General features: G+C 37.2%; 2 protein-coding genes across 3 annotated transcripts; both read right to left on the bottom strand.

Moving 5' to 3' along the window:
• Nucleotides 1–999: 999 nt before the first annotated feature.
• Nucleotides 1,000–8,913, bottom strand: LOC103711140 (lysophospholipid acyltransferase 1-like). The gene is made up of 8 exons (XM_008797163.3): nt 8,469–8,913; nt 7,432–7,487; nt 4,591–4,811; nt 4,073–4,481; nt 3,233–3,318; nt 2,518–2,581; nt 2,258–2,376; nt 1,000–1,818 (listed from the first exon to the last, which is right to left on the bottom strand). Exons 1-8 carry the CDS (start codon nt 8,768–8,770, stop codon nt 1,678–1,680), a joined length of 1,398 nt encoding a protein of 465 aa, XP_008795385.2. The 5' UTR covers nt 8,771–8,913; the 3' UTR covers nt 1,000–1,677.
• Nucleotides 8,914–13,595: 4,682 nt separating this feature from the next.
• On the bottom strand, nt 13,596–22,683 carry LOC103711141 (F-box protein At4g00755-like). 2 transcript variants are annotated; one of them, XM_017843793.3, is made up of 7 exons: nt 22,607–22,683; nt 22,463–22,516; nt 22,195–22,331; nt 16,650–17,066; nt 16,432–16,550; nt 14,637–14,755; nt 13,596–14,109 (listed from the first exon to the last, which is right to left on the bottom strand). In XM_017843793.3, the coding sequence occupies exons 3-7, from the start codon at nt 22,319–22,321 to the stop codon at nt 13,839–13,841; spliced, it is 1,053 nt and encodes a 350-aa protein (XP_017699282.1). In that variant the 5' UTR covers nt 22,322–22,331; nt 22,463–22,516; nt 22,607–22,683; the 3' UTR covers nt 13,596–13,838. The 2 variants fall into 2 exon arrangements, with proteins under 2 accessions (XP_017699282.1, XP_008795387.1); XM_008797165.4 differs by having other exon boundaries at nt 16,650–17,248; nt 22,463–22,625.
• Between the last annotated feature and the right edge of the window lie 357 nt (nt 22,684–23,040).

The following is a 23,040-nucleotide window of genomic DNA, read 5'->3' as shown; positions in this document are numbered from 1 at the left end:
CTTGCATCATAAAAGCCATTCTTTAAGCAAAAAAAAAAAAAAAAACTAAACCACCTCTATAACAAAATGCCCAAGCCACACTAGGCCCTACTTGACACCCACCTACTCCTTGTCTGCTGCACCAATCCCTAGCTGCCAATCAGGGCCAAGTAGCTGAGTGGGTAGTGCAGCACGCATGCAGGAGCAGCAGTGCTCTTATACAGGACTAGTTATTATTTCATCAATCCATCATAGCAGAAATCAAATCATATCAACCAATCAAATTTGTTGAATAATTAGTTATGATCATATAACATATAGATAATATCGCATAGAATATTGATCTATCTGATATTCTACTATACTAAATAATACTATATCATATTATATTATTAAATTTATATTATATTATATCAATCAATTTATTTATAAATAAATTCTATATTTTAAAATAAGTTGAAAATTATTTTAATCTAATTTTATTTAAACAAATTTAATATGTTATTATTAATTAATTCAATATATTATTCTTAATATGTTATATAATTACAATATTATTATATAAGATACTTATATAATAACTAATATATTTATTTATTATAGTTATAATCATCATATTATTATTTTTTATTATTAATAATATACATATATGTATTTACACTTAGAATTGAGTTAATTTACTACTGAATAATAAATATTTTAATATTGATAAGTACTTTGAATCTATATATTGACCAATTTGTTGGTGAATTTGGACTTACAATTGCAAATTGCATGATCATGGTTGTTGAAAGAGCTCTTGGATTTTCCTCACCAACGGATTTATAAATATATTGATTATAATCCACTACCAATCCATAAGTTAGATGATAAATGCTAGATCACCAAAAAAATAAATTTCAGAATTATTTAGGATAAAATTGATTGGTAACACCATCCCACGACATTTCTATGGTACACAGATGGTGTAGAAACGGATTATGTTTCAAACACAGAATCATGCATCTAGATAAGTGTATAAACTAGAACCACAGAATGATATAATTAATAATTTCGTGCTTTCATTGTGAGCAATAAGAAAAAAATAATGAAAAAAATATACAGATTTACTGAAAAAAAACTCAGGTCAAGTCAGAAAATGATATGAACTGCTGAATAGAAGCGTGACAGAATTGTCTGGAAGAGGGTATAGGAGCATGATTTTAAATAAAGTGCAGCAACGTATGTCGAAGATTTTGGTTTAGGCTAGATACATCTAGTTAATTCACCTGCAATAACACGAGCAAGAAGCAATTTCACCTAATACTGGACTCTGCACAATAAAAGCAGCACCAACAAAAAGAACCAGTAGTTCTGTAATAAACAGCTCCCTTCATGATGACAGTGTTCTTTTGGTTGAACAAATTCTTCTAACGGCGTTGAAAATCTAAGAATGACACTTATGAATTTCAGATGCATGGAAATCATTGCAGTAACAGCAATCAAATGTCGAAACCTCAACATTGATTCCTGAATTCTCAGCTAAGAGCATAAGCTTACACGGATCAGAGGATGTAGGGGAGAAACGCCAATTGAAAAAGATCTCTTCAACCTAAACCATATCTGTTAATTGTAAAGAGTAGTCATGCCCAGAGGCAGACATACTAGCTCTTGCTTCCACTTCTTCCGGTAGTAACGATAAAACATCATTTCGGTACGCTATTGACTCTTCTGAACTTTAGGCCTGACAGGTCTTGCTGGCTTGATAATATAACCCATTAGTATAAACACAATGGGAACAATGGTGCCAACAAAATACACACTTTGGTAGGAGGCCAGTGTTTCCTTGAAGCTCAGTACCTTCAACACAGAAAACAACAGTAATGAATATCAGGAAATATCGGGTACATATATTAAGAATCCCAAGCAAAATAGCAGAACTTCCAACCATTCAATCAGAAGCCAGGATGCCCTGGTTTCTGATGCTGTATTAGCTATGGAGAAAAAAGAAAAAAGGGAAAAAACAACATACATAGAGCAGAATGAAAAAATTGAATCCCTACATTACTCCTATATTGCTCATATCTCACTCTTCCACCCCCTTCCCTGCGGGCAACCACACTCATGAGCAATGATTTTAACCAGCCCAGGAAGGTGATGAGTTTAAATTGTAAAAAAAAAATGTATAGATATTAAACAACCAAGAAAACACAATGAAATGTCGAAAAGAAATCTAAAGGCACTTTAAAAATTGACTTGCATATAGGACTTGAAAAAGAAGGGTCGGATAGAAGCTAACCTGGAAACCAATGCAGGAATAGTTCAGAACAAGCAGCGTATATGCAAAATTGATAAATGTTAGCATCTTCCTAAATATTGCATTTTTCGGGGAAACAGCCTGCTGCCATCTGTATATAACTGCTCAGACACAAGGAAGGCAAGAAGAAAAATATCAGGAAAAAGAATCTCAGTTAAGCCTCTTTATGGATTAAACTGTAAGGGAAGAATGACTGGCAAAAAATATCTCTATGAAAGTGCAATTAAACTGCAAAAAAATACCTCGTGAACCAGCAATCATCAAAGCTGATTGCACGAAGAATATGATGTATCCAGGATATAATCCCTGTAGTTAGATGGAGTAACAGAAGAAAATATGAGATATATTAAGCAATGTCAAGATAAATGGAAGAAAAATTGATCTCCAACAACTACAGCTATAAAACCACATAACAATAGAAAATTGTCTATGCAAAACCAAAAGAAAATTCTTTTCCCTTAATATCTCCTCAAAATGGTTGCAGAAAAATTCAAGATCAGTTATGGGGGCAGTCTAGCACTTAAAATCAGGATTAGACTGACAAAAACAAAATTATAATAGCATGATCAGTACTATCGGACCTATAAGATTTATATATCCAAACTTGCAAGAATACCTGATAACCAAGAATTACAAATTTAAGTCTAGCATGACCTGTGATTCCATAAATTTTCCTATTATTTAACATCAATACATCATAACGTGAAAAGTTAACAATGCCTAATAATTAAGAGTTGAAACAGCAAATCTTTAACCATGTAAAAAACCAAGAAAAATACCACTGGTTCTCTCATATCCTGCTTCTCGCAGACAAGCTTACCAGAAACTAAATTACAAATTTTTAAGTTTTACCTCAAATCTAGCTAAAAGATACACTGGCAGCAACCTGCTAGAATTTTATATTCCATAGACTACATTAGGATATTTATTAGGTGAAAAAGAGAGTGTAATGCTCACATGCCAAACAGCACTAACAGTCTGCGTAGCCAGCAACTGAAAGAATCCAGGTTTCTTCCCTTTCTGAATAAGCCTTTCATAAACATCTAAAACAACATTAGACCTTGAATTAGATGGGCAGTAATCCTGAATTACAAAAAGAAAAAATTCCTAAAGAGATATTAATTGTTTAGTACAAGCTCATAGTAATTGCACAATTTGCTTCCCATTTCTACAAATTAAATGAAAACCAGCATTGATTGCTGCACCATATGAGCCAGCAGTCTGCAGCAACATTGTCTCTGCACCCGCCATGCACCAAAATAGACCAATGTATAGAGACCAAATAAATGCCTAGATCTATCAGGTGTACACTGCACAAGTTTTTCAATGCTATGATCAAAATTCAAAAGTTTCTGACTTTTGAGGACATTATTTAACAGCTCCTTCAGCAGCCACTTGTAGAATATATGAATGATGAGGTAGTAGTAATGCTACTGCCGCAAAACAATGTTCTTTCAGAAAATACAGAATTAAATACATAACCTTTGTTCCAATTCAAAATGCATGATAATAAACCATTGTCCATGTCAGCATGCAACAAATACATTAGAATGTGAACAGCCACTGCAACATGCAGGCACACGTGATTGAAGAAGCAAATACTACACATACAAGCACACACTATGCCAAAAATCACATCCATGCCCATACTTGCATTTATTAGCCCACAGGAGCCCCGAAATCTGGCTTTCTTTGCATTATATTTCAACACATACACTTCAGCAACATAGCTTAAAATAGTCCAAGACTGAAATAAGCAAATGCATATATTGAAGCAAGATAAATGTTGAAACTCACAGTAGCGTAACCAAGTGCTGACTTGGATGTTCCACACAATCGGCAACTGCACCGCACTGGTTGCTAATTCAACACCAAGAATGTCAACATTTTTTGCATGTTCCCACTGTGGTTTAGGAGGAGATGAATCTGACCACCCACTGAAACCCAGACCAGAAATGATGACTGAAGCTTCTGATATAGACCAAATAAAATAATACTTCCAACGAGCAGTAAAGCCAGACATGTATTGGTAGTGCAGCCGTTTCCAGAATCCCCATTCATAATATATGGGCTCATTAAACCGGGAAAGTGGATAATGTGGTACCAAATATAAGTAAATTCCCATACATGTGGCAGCTTGAATTAGAGCACGTAAGGTAGCAACATAAGGCGATGGTGATGGTCTGTCTTCAGAATGAGCCCATATCTAAACAAGCAAAAAGTGGGGAAATGATCGAATGATGAATCAGCAGGGCACAAATTAGAAAAGAATCTACCACTTGATCTCATAAGGAAAAACAACATGTCACACCTACCCCTTTCTTTTCTGTCCAGTCAAGATAATCCTTCATCTCGTATACTGGTCCTGCAAAGTGACTGCCACAGCAGAGGCAGTAACCAAAATATTCAATTATAGAGGGACAATGGATCAATCGGTTTTTCTTTTGTGCCTCACGCAAACCTTCTTCTCTCAGTAGCCCATCATTGTAGTTTATTGCACATGAAATGACTTTCAGTGTTAAGACCATTAGAGCTCCTAAACAATGTATAAATAAAAGACAAAGTTACTATTGAGCTTGACACAGATAAAAATGATAAGAACTCAGCCAACACAGCCATCAGCAAGCCTGGTATTAATGACAAATTATAATTTGAAATACTAATTTCGATCTATCAATCTTGTCACAAAACCAGAATGAGAGAATGATGCCTCCAAATTTTAGCAGTTGGATGGTACATGCAATAGATGCAATTCAATGTATGTGAGCTACACCAATGTCATCCAATGATAATCAGAAGCGAGAATCATGTTACTTTAGCCATGTTTACTAGATCCTTTTTTACTATAACCATGTCAAACCATGTGCACTCTCATGTTTGCAGATGGCAAAGTCATAAAGCCATAAACATATATCTTGATGAATTTTTTTGAGCTTTGACCAATTCTCACTAGTAGGAGCCAAAAAGAGAAATAATTACAAGTTGAGGACTGAAATAACAAAGAAAGCTTTCTATGTCCTAAGGATTGGGGATTGGTCTGCCTTCTTTCTATAGTCGAGAAGTAGGAGCTTCCTCTCAAGCAAAGACTAAATAGGAGCCAAAGAAACAACCAAATACAAGATGATAGCAGCTCAGGCAGCTTCAGCTTTTATGGTCAGGAAAGAATCTCAAGCTGTAACCTCAAAGCAAATTTTAGTAAGGATGTGATTGGCACGATGTCTTGGAATATGAAATTACAAGTGGTTCATATTGCAATTTTGACAATACCTCTAGTGCTGTAAGAAGATGTCTTGATGATGGGTATCTTCAGTTCTCATGTTTAGGTTCTAAACCCAAAATTTCTATCTTTTTGGTCCAGCAGCATTGGCATGCCAATGCAATTATCTTGGAATGGGAGATAAGGGATAGTTGTTCGCCAATTGCAACTTTACATCATCTTCAATTTTTTTGGTAAAATTCTTTTGTAATATGGATAACCAAAGGAATAATTTCAAATGCATGTGAATAGCCTCTGAATACAAATGTACTAAAAGAGTAAGATAATGTAAAGAGGAAAGAACAATGGTGGCAGGAGTAATAATGGGGAGGATAATAAAAAATGTGGAATTCAAGAAAGAAACATGAACAATTCAACAGAGAACATGCAGAGAATTTGCATCAAGGTGCTCCTACTAAAGCAATGTTACATGTTAATTTTACTGCCATTATCATCACCCAAGCCTTTTCCCATTTGAAAGAGGTTACTGACAATCACAACCTTAATTCAAGAAAGCTTCGTTCTAAGAATTTAGCAAACTTATATATTTGTTGCCAATCTCATGATTTCCACCCAAATATGATAAGGCTGTATTGAAAATTAATATTATTTTCCACATTGTTGTCTTCATAAAATTAGGTCCTAGTCGGCATGGCACGGCACAACATACATACCTGTTAGTGCTTTTTGGCATGCAAAACTTGTATAATATTGACTGCATGCCAGTACTTCTCATATTGCCATGCCAATGCATGCCAAGAAGAGTGGAACAACATGATATATGTTGTGGCATGGTTTGTTGTACCATGCCGAATCGGGACAAGCCGTACTTGGGGTGAACTGGCATTGGTTCCACCCCACAGTTCGAGACACCAGCAAGTGAGGGGAAGAGGGAGAAGGAAAGAGAGAGAGAGAGGAAGGGAGGGAGGGAGAGGAAGGCAAGGAGAGAGAGGGTGAGGTAAGGGGAGAAGGAGAGGCTGGGAGAAGGAGAGGGAGAGGGCTTTCAAGCCCCCTCTCCTTTAGCACTGTGCAACAGGGGCCCTGTCCTCTTTTTTTTTTGAAATATTTTTAAGTGAAGTTGGCAGCAACTGCTTGCTTCACTTTAAAAAAAATCAAAAAAATCTTTATTTTGTTGTGTTTATTAAATGAAGTTGCCAACGACTATCGACTACACTTTAAAAAATTCAAAAAAGAAAAGAAAAGAGGACGGAGCCCATGTTTCATTTCAAAACAGGGCTCCGTTCCCAGTTACATCGCGTTGGAGGAGAGATGAGTCGAAAGTCCTCTCCTTCTCCCTCTCTCGGCCTCCTCTCTCCCCCTCCCTCTCCTTCTCCCTCTCCCTCCCTCCCTTCCTCTCCCTGTCCCTCTCCCTCCCTCCCTCTCTCTATCTCTTCCTCTCTTTCGTTATGCCATATTGTGCCAGCGTAAGGCCGATATGCCACCAGTATGCGATAGTTCAGTCCTTGGTGTTGTTAAAGCCAAAATGAACTATGACCTTGACCTTAATGTTAATTCTTTCCCACACTGAGCCAATCTAGGTTTACCATGCGCTGGCAACCGACTACATACATAAACAAAGAAAATGGTATTACAGTGCAAAATCTCCTCAGAAGATTTAAGGAAAACAAAAATGAAGTTTTTCATCAAGCAAACTGCTCAATGAGAAATGAGGAGTTGAATCTACATGATAGCAAAATACATGTATACTTAGTAAGCAAATGACATGTATTCACAGCCCAATTATAAATCTAACCTTGTTCATAGCAACTCATATGAATACTAAAAGAAAATAAGTGAACAACGAAGCCATAATTTCAAAAATTAGCATACCACTTAAAAATTAGTGAGCAATGGTTTTCAGCCAAATCAATAATAAACAGAAAAGGTGCACGTTCATTACCGGTTGCATCAATGCCTCCTTCCTTCCATGCATCCCCGCTCATATAGTACACGTGACTATAAAAAACACAGTATCAGCAAGATAATCAATTAACTTGCTCAAGGTATTTTGACTAGAAAGAATAGATCTTGTGGCATTGAGGAATAAGAACAAGGAAGATGATACATAACAGAAGATTGACTTCCTCAGTTATTTAATGGAGTGCTTATACTTCACTAAAAAGTATCAGTTTTAGGAGATTTTGACTTTGATCAATTTCATATAGTCTTATAGATCCCATTATTAATAAGTTTTCTGGAGAGAAAAAAAATCAGTGTGGCAAGTGAGGGATAATAACTACATGTCCTCAGATATAGATTTTTCAGCAAAAGGGGAGCTAACTAAAGCAAATTTTCCAAGAACCCAGAATTACAATTTGATGAAACTAAGAGAAAATCTTTTATAGAGAGTGAGCAAAGATTACTATTATTAACTTGCAGTTTGAAGTAACTCACTGAAGGATCTGATAATTTTTGAGAAACCTAAAAAGAATTTATTTTATGAAATAACTTAAAAACTCCACCTATTTTCCAAGAAATGTTCTTTGATTAATTCAAGTAGCCTTGAGAAAACATATTCAGAATCAAATTTTCATAAAAACCTTCAAGAGAATCAACATTAATAGTTATGGTATTTCGTATTGTAAGGCATTGTCATTATAAATTTATACGCTATACAACTCTTATCTCAACATCGTAGCATCTTCCTCAAAATTTATCATCAAAACACTTACTGTAAAATAGTGATGAATCATATTACAGTATTAATATGAACAATATCTTAATGCAATTACAAAAGATTCGACCTTTCATGCATTGCAAAAGCCGAACCAGCCTACTGTATAAACTACCGTGTCGAATTAACTAATCAACTAATCAAGCATCCAGCTGCACAAATTTGTCGGAAACTATAACCTAGATAACAAGAACAGATCCAAGAAAGGGGGAAAGTCCTATGCCAATCCATCTCCAATCCCGACTAGATCAAAAGCAAATTACCAGCCTATGAGGTAACCAAATCCGACAAAGAAAGTGAGGATCCCACAGTAGCGGCGGCACAGGAGCATGGAGCCGTATCCGGCGGACATGGGGATGAGGAAGTGGAGGTTGGAGGAGAAACCGAAGGATAGGCAGGAGAGAGCCGCCCCGGAGAGGCCGGCGTAGATATGCTTCGCTAGGGTTCCGGGGACGAGCCGCCACAAGAAGCTCACCGGGATCGTGGCCACAAAGCAGAGGAGGAAGCGGAGCACGGGGATGGACACCCCGATCGCCGACGCCATAGACGCCATCTCGAGCTCCATCTCGAGAGACAAATTCTTCGTCTCCCTCTCTCTGATTAGATCCCAAAGTCTTTTCTTGTTTTTTTTTCCTTTTCCTTTCAAGAAGGGAACGTGGAAACGAAGAGAACGTGGAAATGGGGATAAAAGGAGCGAGGGGAGTATATTATTTTCTTGATCACGGATATGCCCTTAAAACGACCTGGTAAAGTCGGACCTGGGCTTCGTGAATCCCGCCCTTGCAATGGGCGGCACTGGATTTAACGTTTGTCGTGCCTCCGCCAGCGTGGACGCTCTCCTGGTCCCGGATTCCGGGCCGAGCCTGCGACCGGTTACATCCTAGGAAATGTCGATAGTAGATAGTTATGACGGAATTCTTGTTCACCTGACAAGATCTGCCGTATAAACTGAGAATGTAAAACAGAATATTGAGAAATATGTAATATACACGTGTCCCTACGAGGTGTACTAATAAGGTAATCGAGACAGAGGACGCTCGGATTTTTGACTGCATCTAGGTTTTGATTGTAGCTTTAGATTAGAAAAAACTACGCTTTTGTAGGAAAAAATTTCTGTAAAAGCAATTAAAGGAGTGGACTAATTGAGTCTTATCATATAATATATAGAAAAAAAGATAAACAAAGTGCAAGGAGAATCAAGCGTTTTTTTTTTTTTTTTTTTTTTGGGTGTGAAACTTTGGTTGATATTGGATTCACTTAAATGATAATTTTTCAATAAAAATATGATCTTATTCATGATTATTGAATCTATGCGATTTTGTTATATAACTATGCGCCTTCATCTCCCAAGATGGGATGAATGGATTTTCTGCCCGCATCGAATATTCTTCTGGTGGGGTGGAAGCCCAGTGGGAGCTGCTACACGGGGGTGGGCTTGTTTCTTCCTCCCTCCTTCCCCTCTACTTTAGCAAAAAAAAAAAAGAAAGAAAGAAAGAAAGTGGAACTACGCTACGATTTATAGACTAATAATAACTATAAAAGTAGAATAGATAAAAGTAATAGGAAGATAAAATAAATGAATTGGTAGCTTGTGATTGGGGAAATACCCTTTTTTTTAATTATATTAGGATATATATACAATTCATTATTAACTATCTTTGCTTTTTTATGTTGATACTTATTATTGTCTGACCTTCCTCTTTCTTATAGCGGTTATAGCAGTCGCTTCTGGTTGTTCATTCTATTTTTCATATCATATTTCCTTGGTAATCGCCCATGTTTAATATCTATGTTGCAGTTCTTTTGCCAAGTTAATGGTTTATAAGTTGGAAAACGTGATTAGCCTCAAGTTCTAATCTGAGTCTCTGAGATGGGCCACACTCACTCAGCCTATACCTTTCATCCTTTAAAAGTTGATTGGTACTTGAATCGACCTCCCAACCTAATTTGCCAATGCTCTTGTAGATGCCACTTGGCCTAATAGGCATCTCATGAGAGCTTAATTAGAGTTTCCAATCATTTTCTTTAGCCTATTCGATCTACCCTTGTGGCGTAGTTTGAACAGAACTCTGCCCATAATGTAATTCTAATATTTCGACTATCAACGTTTGTGCTTGTTCTTTTTTATCAATCTTAAATGCTCGATATGTCTTTTTTTTATCATGACAAGAATCTTTAATCAATACTTGACTTTGGTACCACTACATGGCTGCAAGTGCATCGGCTCTTGGTCTTCATTATATGTCAAAATGTGGTATAAATAATAACTAAGTTGCATAAGAATTATAAAGGATCAACTACTATTAGAGAACTTATAAAACATTAATTCTAATATTTTTTTACAAAAAAAAGCAAATGGTTTAGCATGTTGATAGGAGGATAGATGTGTTTAAAAGTCTAAGCTTGCACAATGGGTAGTGGATTCTCTACAATCCAAGTTATATCCATGAATATATAAAGAATTTTCATATGCCAATGAAAGGAATCAAGTTAAATCCTAGGGGTGCAAATAAGTTGAGCAACTCGTGAGCTTAACTGAAATCCAAGCTTGACTCAACTATTACCAAGCTTTGAGTAGCTCAAACAGCTTTTTTTTTTTTTTTAATACTAAGGCGGGTGGATCATACTTGACGAGTACGGATGCACCCAACTGAAAGGCCCCTCCGTCCCTCACCATAGCCCAAATATCTCGGAGCAAAGGGTGAACGCAACTATTACCCTTTGGGCCCCTCCAGATCCAACTAATGATAGTGGTCAAGTCCCCCTTCAAGACAATGGAACGGGCCCATAAAACACACCGGGCGCGACGAAGGCCCGCCCAAGCGGCCCGCAGCTCCGCATCCGAAACCGATATGTCGAAGAGTTGACTGCCCCCTGTAACCACGACCCTGGCAGACGAATCCCGAATAACAAAATCCACACCGCCCCTCGTACCTCCATCCAAGGCAGATCCGTCGAAATTGATCTTAAGGAAACTCGGGGGTGGAGGCTTTCAAACGAAAAACACCATACGGCATACTGCTGAAGCAGAATAGAAACTCCAAATGTCCTAAGCTATCAAAGTCCCTTCAACAGGTATGATAAGACTGAGCTCTGCCGCCTGCACACGGATACTCTCTACCACAAATCTTGGCGACATACTACGATCGCCAAAGGTTCAAGTATTCCTAACCAGCCAAATTTGATAAGACGTGCAAATCACTTGAGCCGCCTCCTGGTGAAACAGTGGAGACTTCGAGTATCATCGTGTGGCCTGTAAGTATAGGTCCCTCCAAGCTCAAACAGCTTTTTGAGTCAAGCTGAGTAGCAAAATACTTGGCTAAAAAGCTGGAAAGCCTAATCGAATATATATATATATATATATATATATAATATTATATTTGTTTTAACTGTATTTTTTAATTATGGTTCGCTGCATCCCCAGCAGCAGCAATCACCACAGTTGGATAACAGTAGTATGCAGTCTTCACAATCAAATGAACAGTTACAGGAAAATGTGATTCAGCAGCTACTGCAAGAAATAATGAATGGCAACAGTGGGGCACTGCAGTAGACCTTCAGTGCACAGAATTTGAATGGTAATGTGGTATCTGAGGCTTTTGGTTGTGTAATTAGTGGTGCGAGAGGCTTGTTAACCAGGTTTAGTGCTAGGCCAGTCAGGAATGGAGTATCGTTGAGAAATAACATGAATTATGCGTCCAATAATGTCAAGGGGATGATAAACAGGAACAGCAGCTTCAAATCTATTGTCAATAACAGTGCCTATGTTAACGGGATCAGTATATTCTTTTTCAGGTTTTGTGAATAACGGGATCTTAAATAGCGAGCCAGTGACATGGTTAATGGATGGAAGATGTAAAAATAATTTAAGAGCAAGTAGTCTACCAAAACCATAACCCATGGGCCATTCAGCTGTTTCGTAGAAAGAAGGAATATATGTAATGATGGTGGTGGTAGTCGTCTTTACCATGCGATTCTTTCGTACGGTAGCCTCAGGTCAAATCAAATAGAGGTATCTAATAGATGGTTATCCATTTTGATAGCATATTTTAAGATCTCTTGTTTATAAAAGAAAGATAACAAATGATAGGTTTTACTCTTTCCACATGTTCTATGAGAAGCATATATTTGCCATTTCCAAATAAAAGGTGTGCATTGTATTTACGATTTGCCATTTCCAAATAAAAGATGTGTATCATATTTAGGCTTAATACTTTCTGATTCTACTAAAAATTTTATAATATAAAAAATTGTTATGGATAGACTTATTGGATTAGTTCATCAATGACCTTAAGTTGGAATCTTTTTTTTAAAAAAACCTCTTCACTCTTGATTCCACGATGATTATTGTTCAATAATCAATAATAAAATAATTTCTTTATAAAAAAGAGTTGTAATTTTTATGTATAGTAAATCTAAGTAGTCTACATTTTCTCCCTCACATGTAGTATGAGAAAGAAGCGGACTGTAGAGGTATTACTAATTGAATATTCAATAACTGATCTAATTGTATCAATTGTTCAATTGATCATTTTGCAAAATTAAAAAAAAAATCATTTTCTTTTATTTTTTATAGAAGATAAAGGATAAGGGATTATCAAAACATTCTTTTAGAAGGGAATGAGCAACATAAGGTACTTCGGTAACTAAAATTAATTTAACAAGTCTTAAGTTGAATTCGTAATTCATTCAGAATTTTCAAACCATATTGCGAACTGACTCAGAATTCCCTTATAAAACAATAAATTAGATAACGACACTACACTGTCAATTGCGCAAAAACGAGCAGCGGGAAGCTGCATATACCAATCATCGCAGAGTCTGGGAAAGTGAGCAAAGTAAACCATAAATTCTTTGCATTCTACATGGGACAATTTCAATGACCAGAACAATTCCAATGACTAGAATGCCACCACTAGGTGATTGAATATTTAAATCCAGGAATCCCGACCAGAAAAGTAGACATCTCAGAACTACTTTGGAGAAAAATCAAAAATTGTAAAAGAAAATATTTAGAAATATTTTTACTATTTTTTTAAAAAAAAGAAATCATAGGCCAGAAATACCGTAGACTCCATCCGTAGGAATAGGAGATACCAGTATCTTCTTCTGCTTCCGATTCTATACCTGTTTAAAGACACAATACCAGGACATTTGGAACGATACATTTGAATGGCATGTCCACCCTTAAAAGACATCTTGAATGGCATGAACGAAAAAGCCAGCACCAGCAGTTGCAGCACGGAACATACCACCACCACCTGTTGATTTGATAAACAGGCACGAATACTATACTTGCAGAATCAGCAATTTTCAGGCGCCAGTAACAATACGCATCCTACAACTACAGCAGCCAAACCAGCCAATTTGCCAGCCTACGAAGAAGCTAGTTGCAGAATTAGCAATTTTCTGGCTCCAATGATCTATACATATTGGTAAATCTGTCGAAACCAAAGCAGCCAATTAAACATGTTCTTGATTGATATACATAGTAGGCACCATAATATATTGGCACAAGCTCCTTCTCATCTACTTAAGCAATCCCACTGGCAAGGCTCTTAGCAATCTGCTACATTATAAATATACATGTAAAAGAAGATAAAGATTTATATGCAAGCTGACACCAAGGTAAATCATGCAAATAACTCCTCGTCTGGACCATCTTCATCATCAGAAGCGTCTGCAGGTCCTAACAATGTGTTCAGAATTGCATGGTTCCATCCCCTTCCAGCTCCCAAATGCCAGATTCTTGCCGCAAATGCATGCCATTGAGACTCTCTTGCCTCATCTTGTACAGAGCTAGCATCAGGGAAGTACTTCAAAACTGAATTGCCCACTGTTTCATTGATATCCACTTCTAGCACAGGTGACAGTGGGCGTCCAATCACTTGAACATGGCACACACTATCAACATGCAACAGAAATATACTAGAGATCAGTTTACAATAACAAAGACTGCACTAATATGTCAATCCAGCAATACTTTTGTCTGCGAAGCATGCTCTGAGAAAATAAGCATTCTTAATGATCACATTCCTGGAAATAGGCTAGTTATCACACATACTATGAATCTCATGAAGAAAGGTTTTTAGAGGCTAGCTTTGTACCAAGAGAGCAAGAAAATTGGAATATCTGGCATCATTGCAAATTTTGACCTCAGTGACAATCACTATGATTACTAATAGCACATTCAAGAAACATCTTTAAATGCTCATCTATTACTGGTTCAAGCCTAGATAGCATATGGATGTCTCAAATGCATGATCATTAAAAATGATAATCACAATTCACTTAACGCGATAAGATATTCCATACAGGAAAAACATGATAAGATAGGGAAAACCAACCCTTGCAGTAGGGTGCTTAAAGCAATAGCCACACAAATAATTATTGCTGAACAAATTTAAATAACCAAGTTTCTAGAGACTCACCATATGTAATATAAACCATCTATTGCTTGCTTCTGGACTCTACCTGCCAGCTCAATCTGCACTATTCCACCTATACAGAGAACTGGGCGTGGGAGCTTGAAAGATTGCAGAACATTTTCCTGGTGCATGACAAATCATTATTATCAAAGTTAAATTTTGAGAAGGAGAAGAACTTCATGTAGGCTACGTTGTCAATCATAGAACCAGTGATCAGATCAAAGAATACTAATCTCAGATGAGTACATCTGCAATTTCAAGCCATCTATACATCAAAACTCAATCTGATTGGGCAATTATTATGATACAACATACTCAACTGTCTTCCAAAATTTTACAAACCTTGTGGTCTCATCCATTTTGTAGTTCAGATTACAAAATGCAGTAATAAATTATGAATTTTTCCAAATTTCATAGCTGATTCGAGTATCAACAAGGCAAGGAGGGAAAAAAAATAAAAAAAATAAATATATATATATATATATATATAGAGAGAGAGAGAGAGAGAGAGAGAGGAAGGAAGAAGTCAAGGCATGTTAGCATCTTCAACCTAAATATTACATATGTGGACATTCATGAGTACGAAAGATACAAGGTAGATCACGATCCCTCCCTCTACAAAGCCCCTGCATGTGCGGGAATATCTGCTTACGTTCTTCATGTTATTCTTTTAATTCTTTTTTGAATTATTGGATGCGAATTGATGGAGAGTCATGTGTCCATACATTGTGAAACTTCTGCTGTCGTGAAGACAATGTGCTGTGACTGCCGTACATTGCGGTGTCACACGACAATAGTAAGTCATTTTTATATATAGAAGCTAGATTGAATGCTAAGTTATGAGCTAGTGAGGATGATCATTGCATGTGCACCTTGCATCAAACATAGGGGTTTCCAGAAATATAAGGAAAACATAAGTACGAAAGATACAAGGTCGATCACGATCCCTTCCTCTACGAAGCCGCTGCATGTGCGGGAATATCTGCTTACGTTCTTCATGTTATTCTTTTAATTCTTTTTTGAATTATTGGATGTGAATTGATGGAGAGTCATGTGTCTATATATTGTGAAACTTCTGCTGTCGTGAAGACAATGTGCTGTGACTGCTGTACATTGCTGTGTCACACGACAATAGTAAGTCATTTTTATATATAAGAGCTAGATTGAATGCTAAGTTATAAGCTATAGTGAGGATGATCATTGCATGTGCACCTTTGCATCAAACATACCGGTTTCCAGAAATATAAGGAAAACAGAGTAAAATGCAACACCTTACCATTTTCCTTGGATCTTAAGCCATCTTAATATAAACATCAAAGATCAAACCAAGGCCCTATTACCATAACGGAAGAATATAAGTAAACTATACATGTTAAGATTCAAATGAAATTACCAAAGCAATAATTTATTGCCAGCATGGTTCAATGACCATATATGCAATTGCTTTAAGTTGTAAGAAGTGCAGTACTATAAAACAAGATTATTTCAAACCAGACACCAGGCAATCTAAGATTGTCTGCAACATCATTGCCCACCCTGGGCAAACTATGACAAGTTGTGAAGTTTAAGCTAAGAACATAATAGGATTTGGTAGGCGAACCAAGACCATATTACATACTCAACATTACCAAAGAGGTTTACCACTCTGCGCTTAATAGTGAGCAGTACTCATCAAGAAAAATGAGTTGCTTGCTATCAGAATTTTTTTTGAAGGCTGTAATGAATTATAGCAAGGCCACACAGCTTTTAGAGTAAGATTAAGCAGAAGCAAAATGACCCATGCAGCAGTTCAACTTACCTGCACCATTGGGAATTCTGGCGAAACATATATCCAGCTGTAGTTGTCATCAGCGGAATGACCCATCCGAAAACGCACAGATTTTGCTGAATAGATGGGATTACCAAACTGAAAGAATGCTGAATAGAATTTATAAAAGAAAATCAACAAGAGAATATCATCCAAGCAAAACAGAACTATGTGAACAAGCAAATTATTTAAAGTATCCAGAAACAAACCTTTAAACGGCTGTATCTTTATTTCATCAATGATGCATAACTTGGAAACCAATCTGTAAGTTAAAGTTTCCGGCACTCCAGGATCTATTTGTCCCCCACTTGACCAGTAAGAAGGCCTCGCATCTACTTTATCACTTGGTTCCAGTGTATTATCAATGCTCTCATCTGGATAATTATCAGTGCTAGAAGCACTAATAGCATCAACAATGCAATCCCTTTTGCCCTTAGGTGAAACAAGGCAGTAACTCAAATTTGTGTACACCTTGTGCTCCCTCTCTAGGCTTTCCCATTCAATAGCAGTGCTAGATCCAACTTCCATAGACTTATCTGAACTTCTTAATTCGATAACACGAGTAAAATTTGATACCTCCGGGCAAATTCTTAAGCATAGATTTTTGCCAAAACCATTTAGAATAACTGCAATACAGTTCAATTTTTTTTCCTTCTTAGAAATCATATCTAGATATAAATATAACTCCACAACAACAACAGCAAAACATTTCTACATTATTACAGGCAATGTTATCATCCATTCTTAGAAGCAATAATAAGTCCTCTGATGTAACATATTCTTGCTGCATTTTTCCGCAATTCTTTTCCTACATGAAAACAAAATTTGCAAAACTTCATTGCAATGGAATAAAATACTAGTGAGGAAGTAAAAGGAATCATTTACCCAAATAGCATACAGATAATCTTCATGCAGAGGGGTTGGGGAGGACAATCACTGATCAACTAACCAACATATCCAACAACATCACTATCCAAAAGGAAAATCACACACCCATGGCAAGATGTTTTAGATCCTAAGTTAAATTAATTTACTTACAACCCTCTATGAGATTAATGTATACCTAGCTATTCAACAGTACAACTGAATTACACATTAGAAAGTGCTATCTTTAATTAACCAATGAATAATAGCATCATCACAGCGAAGTTTTTTTTCATTAAGGTAAATAATATATGATCATGATGTCAAGAAAAGATGCCTGCAACAGGCCACTTCACCTTGTCCTGTACTACTTTTAGCAAGTGTATAATCCATTCCATTGGCGTCTTTATATATATGGCCATAGTTGATTCACCATCACTTCCTACACCACTCCCATCAACTGCAGAGTTTCCTTCCTCAAAGCCAACAAAAAGACACCAAGTCCCTTTCCACATACAGCTGCTCCCATGCATGGATTTCATAATTTCTAGTTCTCAACTTCCCGAAGCCCTAATTCATCTTGAGTTTTCAGCTCAATAGGTATGGAATCACACAATGAATCACTATCAAATATTTAACATTAAAGTCAACATCATGCCTCATTAGAGGGGAAGCTAATCAAACCTGGAGATGTTCTCAGGAAGTGGTTTACTGCAAGTCCTTCAACTTCCAACAGAAAAGTATTTTGTCAAACAATTGCAACAATGTTAAATCATGTAATCTTCTACCATGCTCGTACCAAACCCCAAAATAATGCTGTATGGATCAAACTCCACAGTTCCTTAAACGGTTGCAATGTGATTAAATCATGTAATGCTCCATAATTTTCATCTAAAACCCCAAAGCACTGCCTTAAGGATCAAACTCCACAGTTCTTTTCCTACAACACTAAGTTAGCCAGGTTCCTTAGGTTGTACAGGAAGGTCAAATGCATTTCTGCAGCCTTACAGAAATCCATGCCTTATTGCCAATCCTGCAATAAATGAAAAGATGCTTAGCTGATGCCTTGACATTTCTAGATACATAAATATAGGATCATAGGCCCTGTACATAATGTTTTTGATAATAATCACTAGTCAAATTCCTCTATGCTGCTGTCTTCCAAGTAATTGGACGCTCCACACAGAAGTAAAATTGCTTCTGAAAATCAAATCAAATAGGATAGGAAAAGTGTCCGTCCTCCTCACTAAGTCTATATAGCTCTTCTCACGCGGTTGGGGGGGTTGGAATTTAAGCAATTTAGATTATTTTCCTTATTGCTCCAAAACAGCCCTTATAGAAATAATGATTCGAATAATGCTGTCACCAAGCTTCTTGTGCAAGTCTGACTACTGATTTTTCATCATGTGTACCAACCACCAGGGGTCATAGAATGTTCTAGGCTCAAAAGACAAACTGCATCTAATTCCAAATTTAACAGCCCTTTCCCCAGCATAATGACCACATCAACTGAAACATATGAGGCTGCTCCAAGGTTTTAAGTCCTGGCAAGACCGGGGACGTCGCAGCCATCCCGTTCCGTTCCTATGAGAAAACAGAACCAAGATGGGTCGGGACTCCGAAACCCATCCATGCGGAGAGAGAAGAAGAAAGAGGAAAGAATGAAAGGACATAAAGATGAAGAAAAGGAAAAAGTGGAAGGAAAGAAGAAGAAAAAGGAAGAAAGGAAGAGGGAAGAAACAAAACGAAGGAAGAAAAGAAAGAGAAGGAGAAAAGAAAGAGGGAATAAAGGATGGGATAAGAAAAACAAAGAAAAAAGAAAGGAAAGAAAGGAAGGTAGGAAAAAAAAAAGAAATAAAGAAAGGGAAGAAGAAGGGGAGAGAGATAGAGGATATCTACCAGGATCTATGACCGGGACCGCCGTTGGGATGGGGACAGTGGGACATCCCGTTCCATGGAGAAACCGGGACATTCCGTTCCATAGAGAAACCGATACAACCCCATCCCACGGAATTTAAAACCTTGGGCTGCTCTAACATCTCAGCTATTTATACAAATAGAGCAAACTAAAGGCTTTTCTAAAGGAATGCTTATTGTTGATGTTCCAACGATGGGCAAGTCCACTTAACATGCTTTAAAAGACACTCTAAATAAGATGTGTTAAGTACTATTTGGGATTCCTAACATGAAGAAAATGTTAAGAACGCAGAGTATGAAATTCAAAGCATATTCTCAAACAAGGAAGGCTCATGGAAAAATCTACTTTAATAATTAGTTGTTTCTCCTCCAAAGTTGGCTAGATACCAGATTCTAATATATGACTATTCCAACATATATAAAAATACTCATGTAAGATCTTGTTTGAGCTTCTGCTAAAGGTGGTCAATGGAAACCTCCCAAGACACAGAAGACAATCTATTTACTTGGCTGAGAGACATTAAAAGGCTCCAATCCTTGCTAAGTAGAACAATGACATTAATCCAAGAAGTTCGATACCAAAAGCAAAGTGCAAGTTTTAAGAACAAGTAGATCTCTTTCATGTTTGGGATGCTTGAAAATTATCCATCCTCAATTTAGCTGCTAGATCTTGGAAATATTCATAAAAGAATTCTGATAAACATTCCTGCCCCACATCAAGAGGCTGAAGGTCTCCATTCTTGCTTATATGTGATGAAAACAAAACAAATTTGCATAGGTCCAGAGGATAGCACCCATATGAAAGATAGGATTGACCACACTATATAAGTTCTCAAGAGAGCAATCAGAAGAAAATGATGATTTTATCAAATATAAAGTATCTCTTTGAGTGGATGAAGAACAAACAAGAGCATGGTTCCCACTGCAAATAGGAAGAAACGGGGAAGGGTGGGGGTGATATGTATAACCTTCTTTTTTGATGATTTAAATTTTAGCATTCACTAAATATTATATGTTTTCAAACATGGATTTCAAAATCGTCATCGATTTCTAGCACCCAGTTACCTAGTCAGAGATGATGAAGGGCTTTAATTTGCACAGAATTCTTTGTATGGATTCAAGATCATCAATTACTTGGGCATCCTACTAGACTTGAGCTTTAAAAAAAGTGGCATTAAATTTCGCAATTGGTTGGCTGATGGATTCTTACTTGGAAACACCATCTTTCATTACTTATTACAATCTTTGCACTTTTTATTTCTAAATTTGGTCTATCAGTACATCAAATTAATGGACAATAACAAGCATTTGAGATTTAATTGGACGGATGGTCTCTATCAAGGTTCGCCATACCAATCCATACCACCTCGTACTGACTGTATCATACCAATAAGGCACCAACAGTACCAACATCCACTTCAGTATATGAGCTGAATCAGTTTGTATCAGTCCGAAGTAAAACTTCCTAGCATCACCCGATACCAAACCATATTGATTCGGTTTCGGACAATATCGTAGCTAAGTGAGAAAAACTATTGGAAACCTGTTCTGATATGGGGTGCGTATCATATCATGCCAACTATACCATATCGAATTGGTAATGTTATGATACGGTTCTCGGTATTGATTTTGCGAACCTTGTTATCTAGCAAAACATCAAAGAAGTCCTACTTTTGCATTGGAAAAATTTGAAATTTGAAGAGTGTAAAATTTTCAAAGATTGTTTGACATGAGGATCACTCTATTTGTCTACTCCAAATTGAGTTGACAAAGTTTGCATCTTATATGGAAGTTGAAATTAGATAGACTATTAAATTACTGAGAAACTCTTTGCAAACCTGTGAGAAATCTTTACTATCATTAGCAATGTCCACATTATAACATGTCTAGTAACAGGTTAACATCGAACCAGGTTCCTACATTTCAGAAAGGATCACTTCAAATTCTTCTACAATCTACAATTTTCTATCAGTGAGCTGATCTGATGCCGCATTCTTAGGTTTACTAAGGTATGCACTGCATGTCATACCGAGGCATATCAATGAATACAGAGAAGTTTGGCATATACCATGCCTGTATGTGATTGGTACAGCCCTGTACCATGGTATTTCAAAGATTGTTGCCTACTAAATGATGAACTAAACCTCCACTCTATGATAAGGTGGAAGTTAAACATGTGGCCTCTCACACAGACTCACTCTTTGCCACTTCATTGAAAAATTTTAACCATGCTAGTCAATATATATTTTTTTGTGGGTTAATATATTTTTTTTGTGTTATGGATGAACAAACAGAGAGCCAGGTGTTTCTTCGATTTAGAGAAATCAAGAGATTTGACAGCCTTGCACTAATTATGTGACAGCATCTACCTATTTCTTGTTAGGTTTCCTTTTATACTCTATCCCGAAGGTCTGGTGACATGAGACTGACAAGAAAGAAATATATAAAATGTTTAAACATCACCTAGTCTCCATTTTCTACTGCCGGAGGGCCAGAAACCTTTTCCCTTCCTGATTCATGATAATAACAAAATGAATTTCGATTAACCATCCTCTATTCTTTTGCCCATTGCGACGACAAAAATTCACAACTCTTCCCATACAGCATCAAGCATCAATTGGAGCTGCAACCTTTCTGTGAATTATTACAAGGTGAATACATCAAATCACTAGCATCTCTGATCCACAAATACACAGTACACGAAATTTTGCACGTCTTGTATAAAGATAGCCAAGCTAAAAAATTTAAAATTTAAACAATAAAAAGCAATCTTTTTCAACATATTATCAGATTAACTGACAACATATAAACTAATTCTCATCTCCAGCACGAAAACACACCCACGTAATTGAGATATAAACTAGCCAAACCAGGAAATCAAAATCAATAAAAGATCAACCTTTTTCCTCTTATTATCAGATTACCTAAACAATATACATTAATTCTATTCTACAGCACGAGATGGAGTCTCACCGAACCGGCGCCAGGATTGGGACACAGCACTGGCCCGCACGAGATCAGCAGGTTCGTTCAGGCACATGAACACCCTTGTGGAGGTGTCCGGCCCCAGCCATTCCAGGAAATCCCAGCAATTCTCCATCACCAGCAACCTGATCGACACAAAAGCACCAACAAGAAACCCATCACACCCCATCTCCACCCGAGAACGCCGATCGATCGAGCTCCCCCCCGCGAAACCGAAAGAAAGGCGCAAAAAGGACATAAAGGACGCGAACTTTACCTCGAGACGGCCACCGATGAGATCCGAATAAGAGAAAAGAAGCAGTAGCCCCCCCTAAGACGAGATCCAGATTATCAGAACCCCTAGAGAGATCAAGAAAAGAGGAGGAGGAGGAGGAGAAAGGTAGAGAAAAAGAAACCCTACTTTGATGGGAACCACCGACACGGACGCTTAGAGAGATCGCGATACCGAGCCCCCACACCCCCTCTTATCTTTATCGGTTTCCCTGAAGACCCTGCGATTATTTTTTAATTAATTAAACGACGTAACCGTACAAAAAATGACAGTTTGATATATGTACCTCTTTATTTTGCCAAATGCTCTGCCCTTGTTTCTGTTTCGCACTTTCATTACGGCGTGGTGGAGAAAATAATGACAGAGGGGAGCCCCCATGGCGCTCAAATCTGTTCTTATTTTTGGAAGCCTCTATTCTAAATTTTGATGGAAACCTATCAGGCAATGAGGATTGGACAAATATGGCATTTGTGGTCAGAGACCATAGCTCCAGATTGATTGATGCGGGAGATGTCGTTTTTTGGAGGCCTCGGTATTTGGGACGGAGCTCAGGGCTGCATGGG

The sequence above is a fragment of the Phoenix dactylifera genome, chromosome 5, assembly GCF_009389715.1.
Source record: "Phoenix dactylifera cultivar Barhee BC4 chromosome 5, palm_55x_up_171113_PBpolish2nd_filt_p, whole genome shotgun sequence".
Lineage (NCBI taxonomy): Eukaryota > Viridiplantae > Streptophyta > Magnoliopsida > Arecales > Arecaceae > Phoenix > Phoenix dactylifera.
This window is presented reverse-complemented; position numbering and strand designations above follow the sequence as displayed.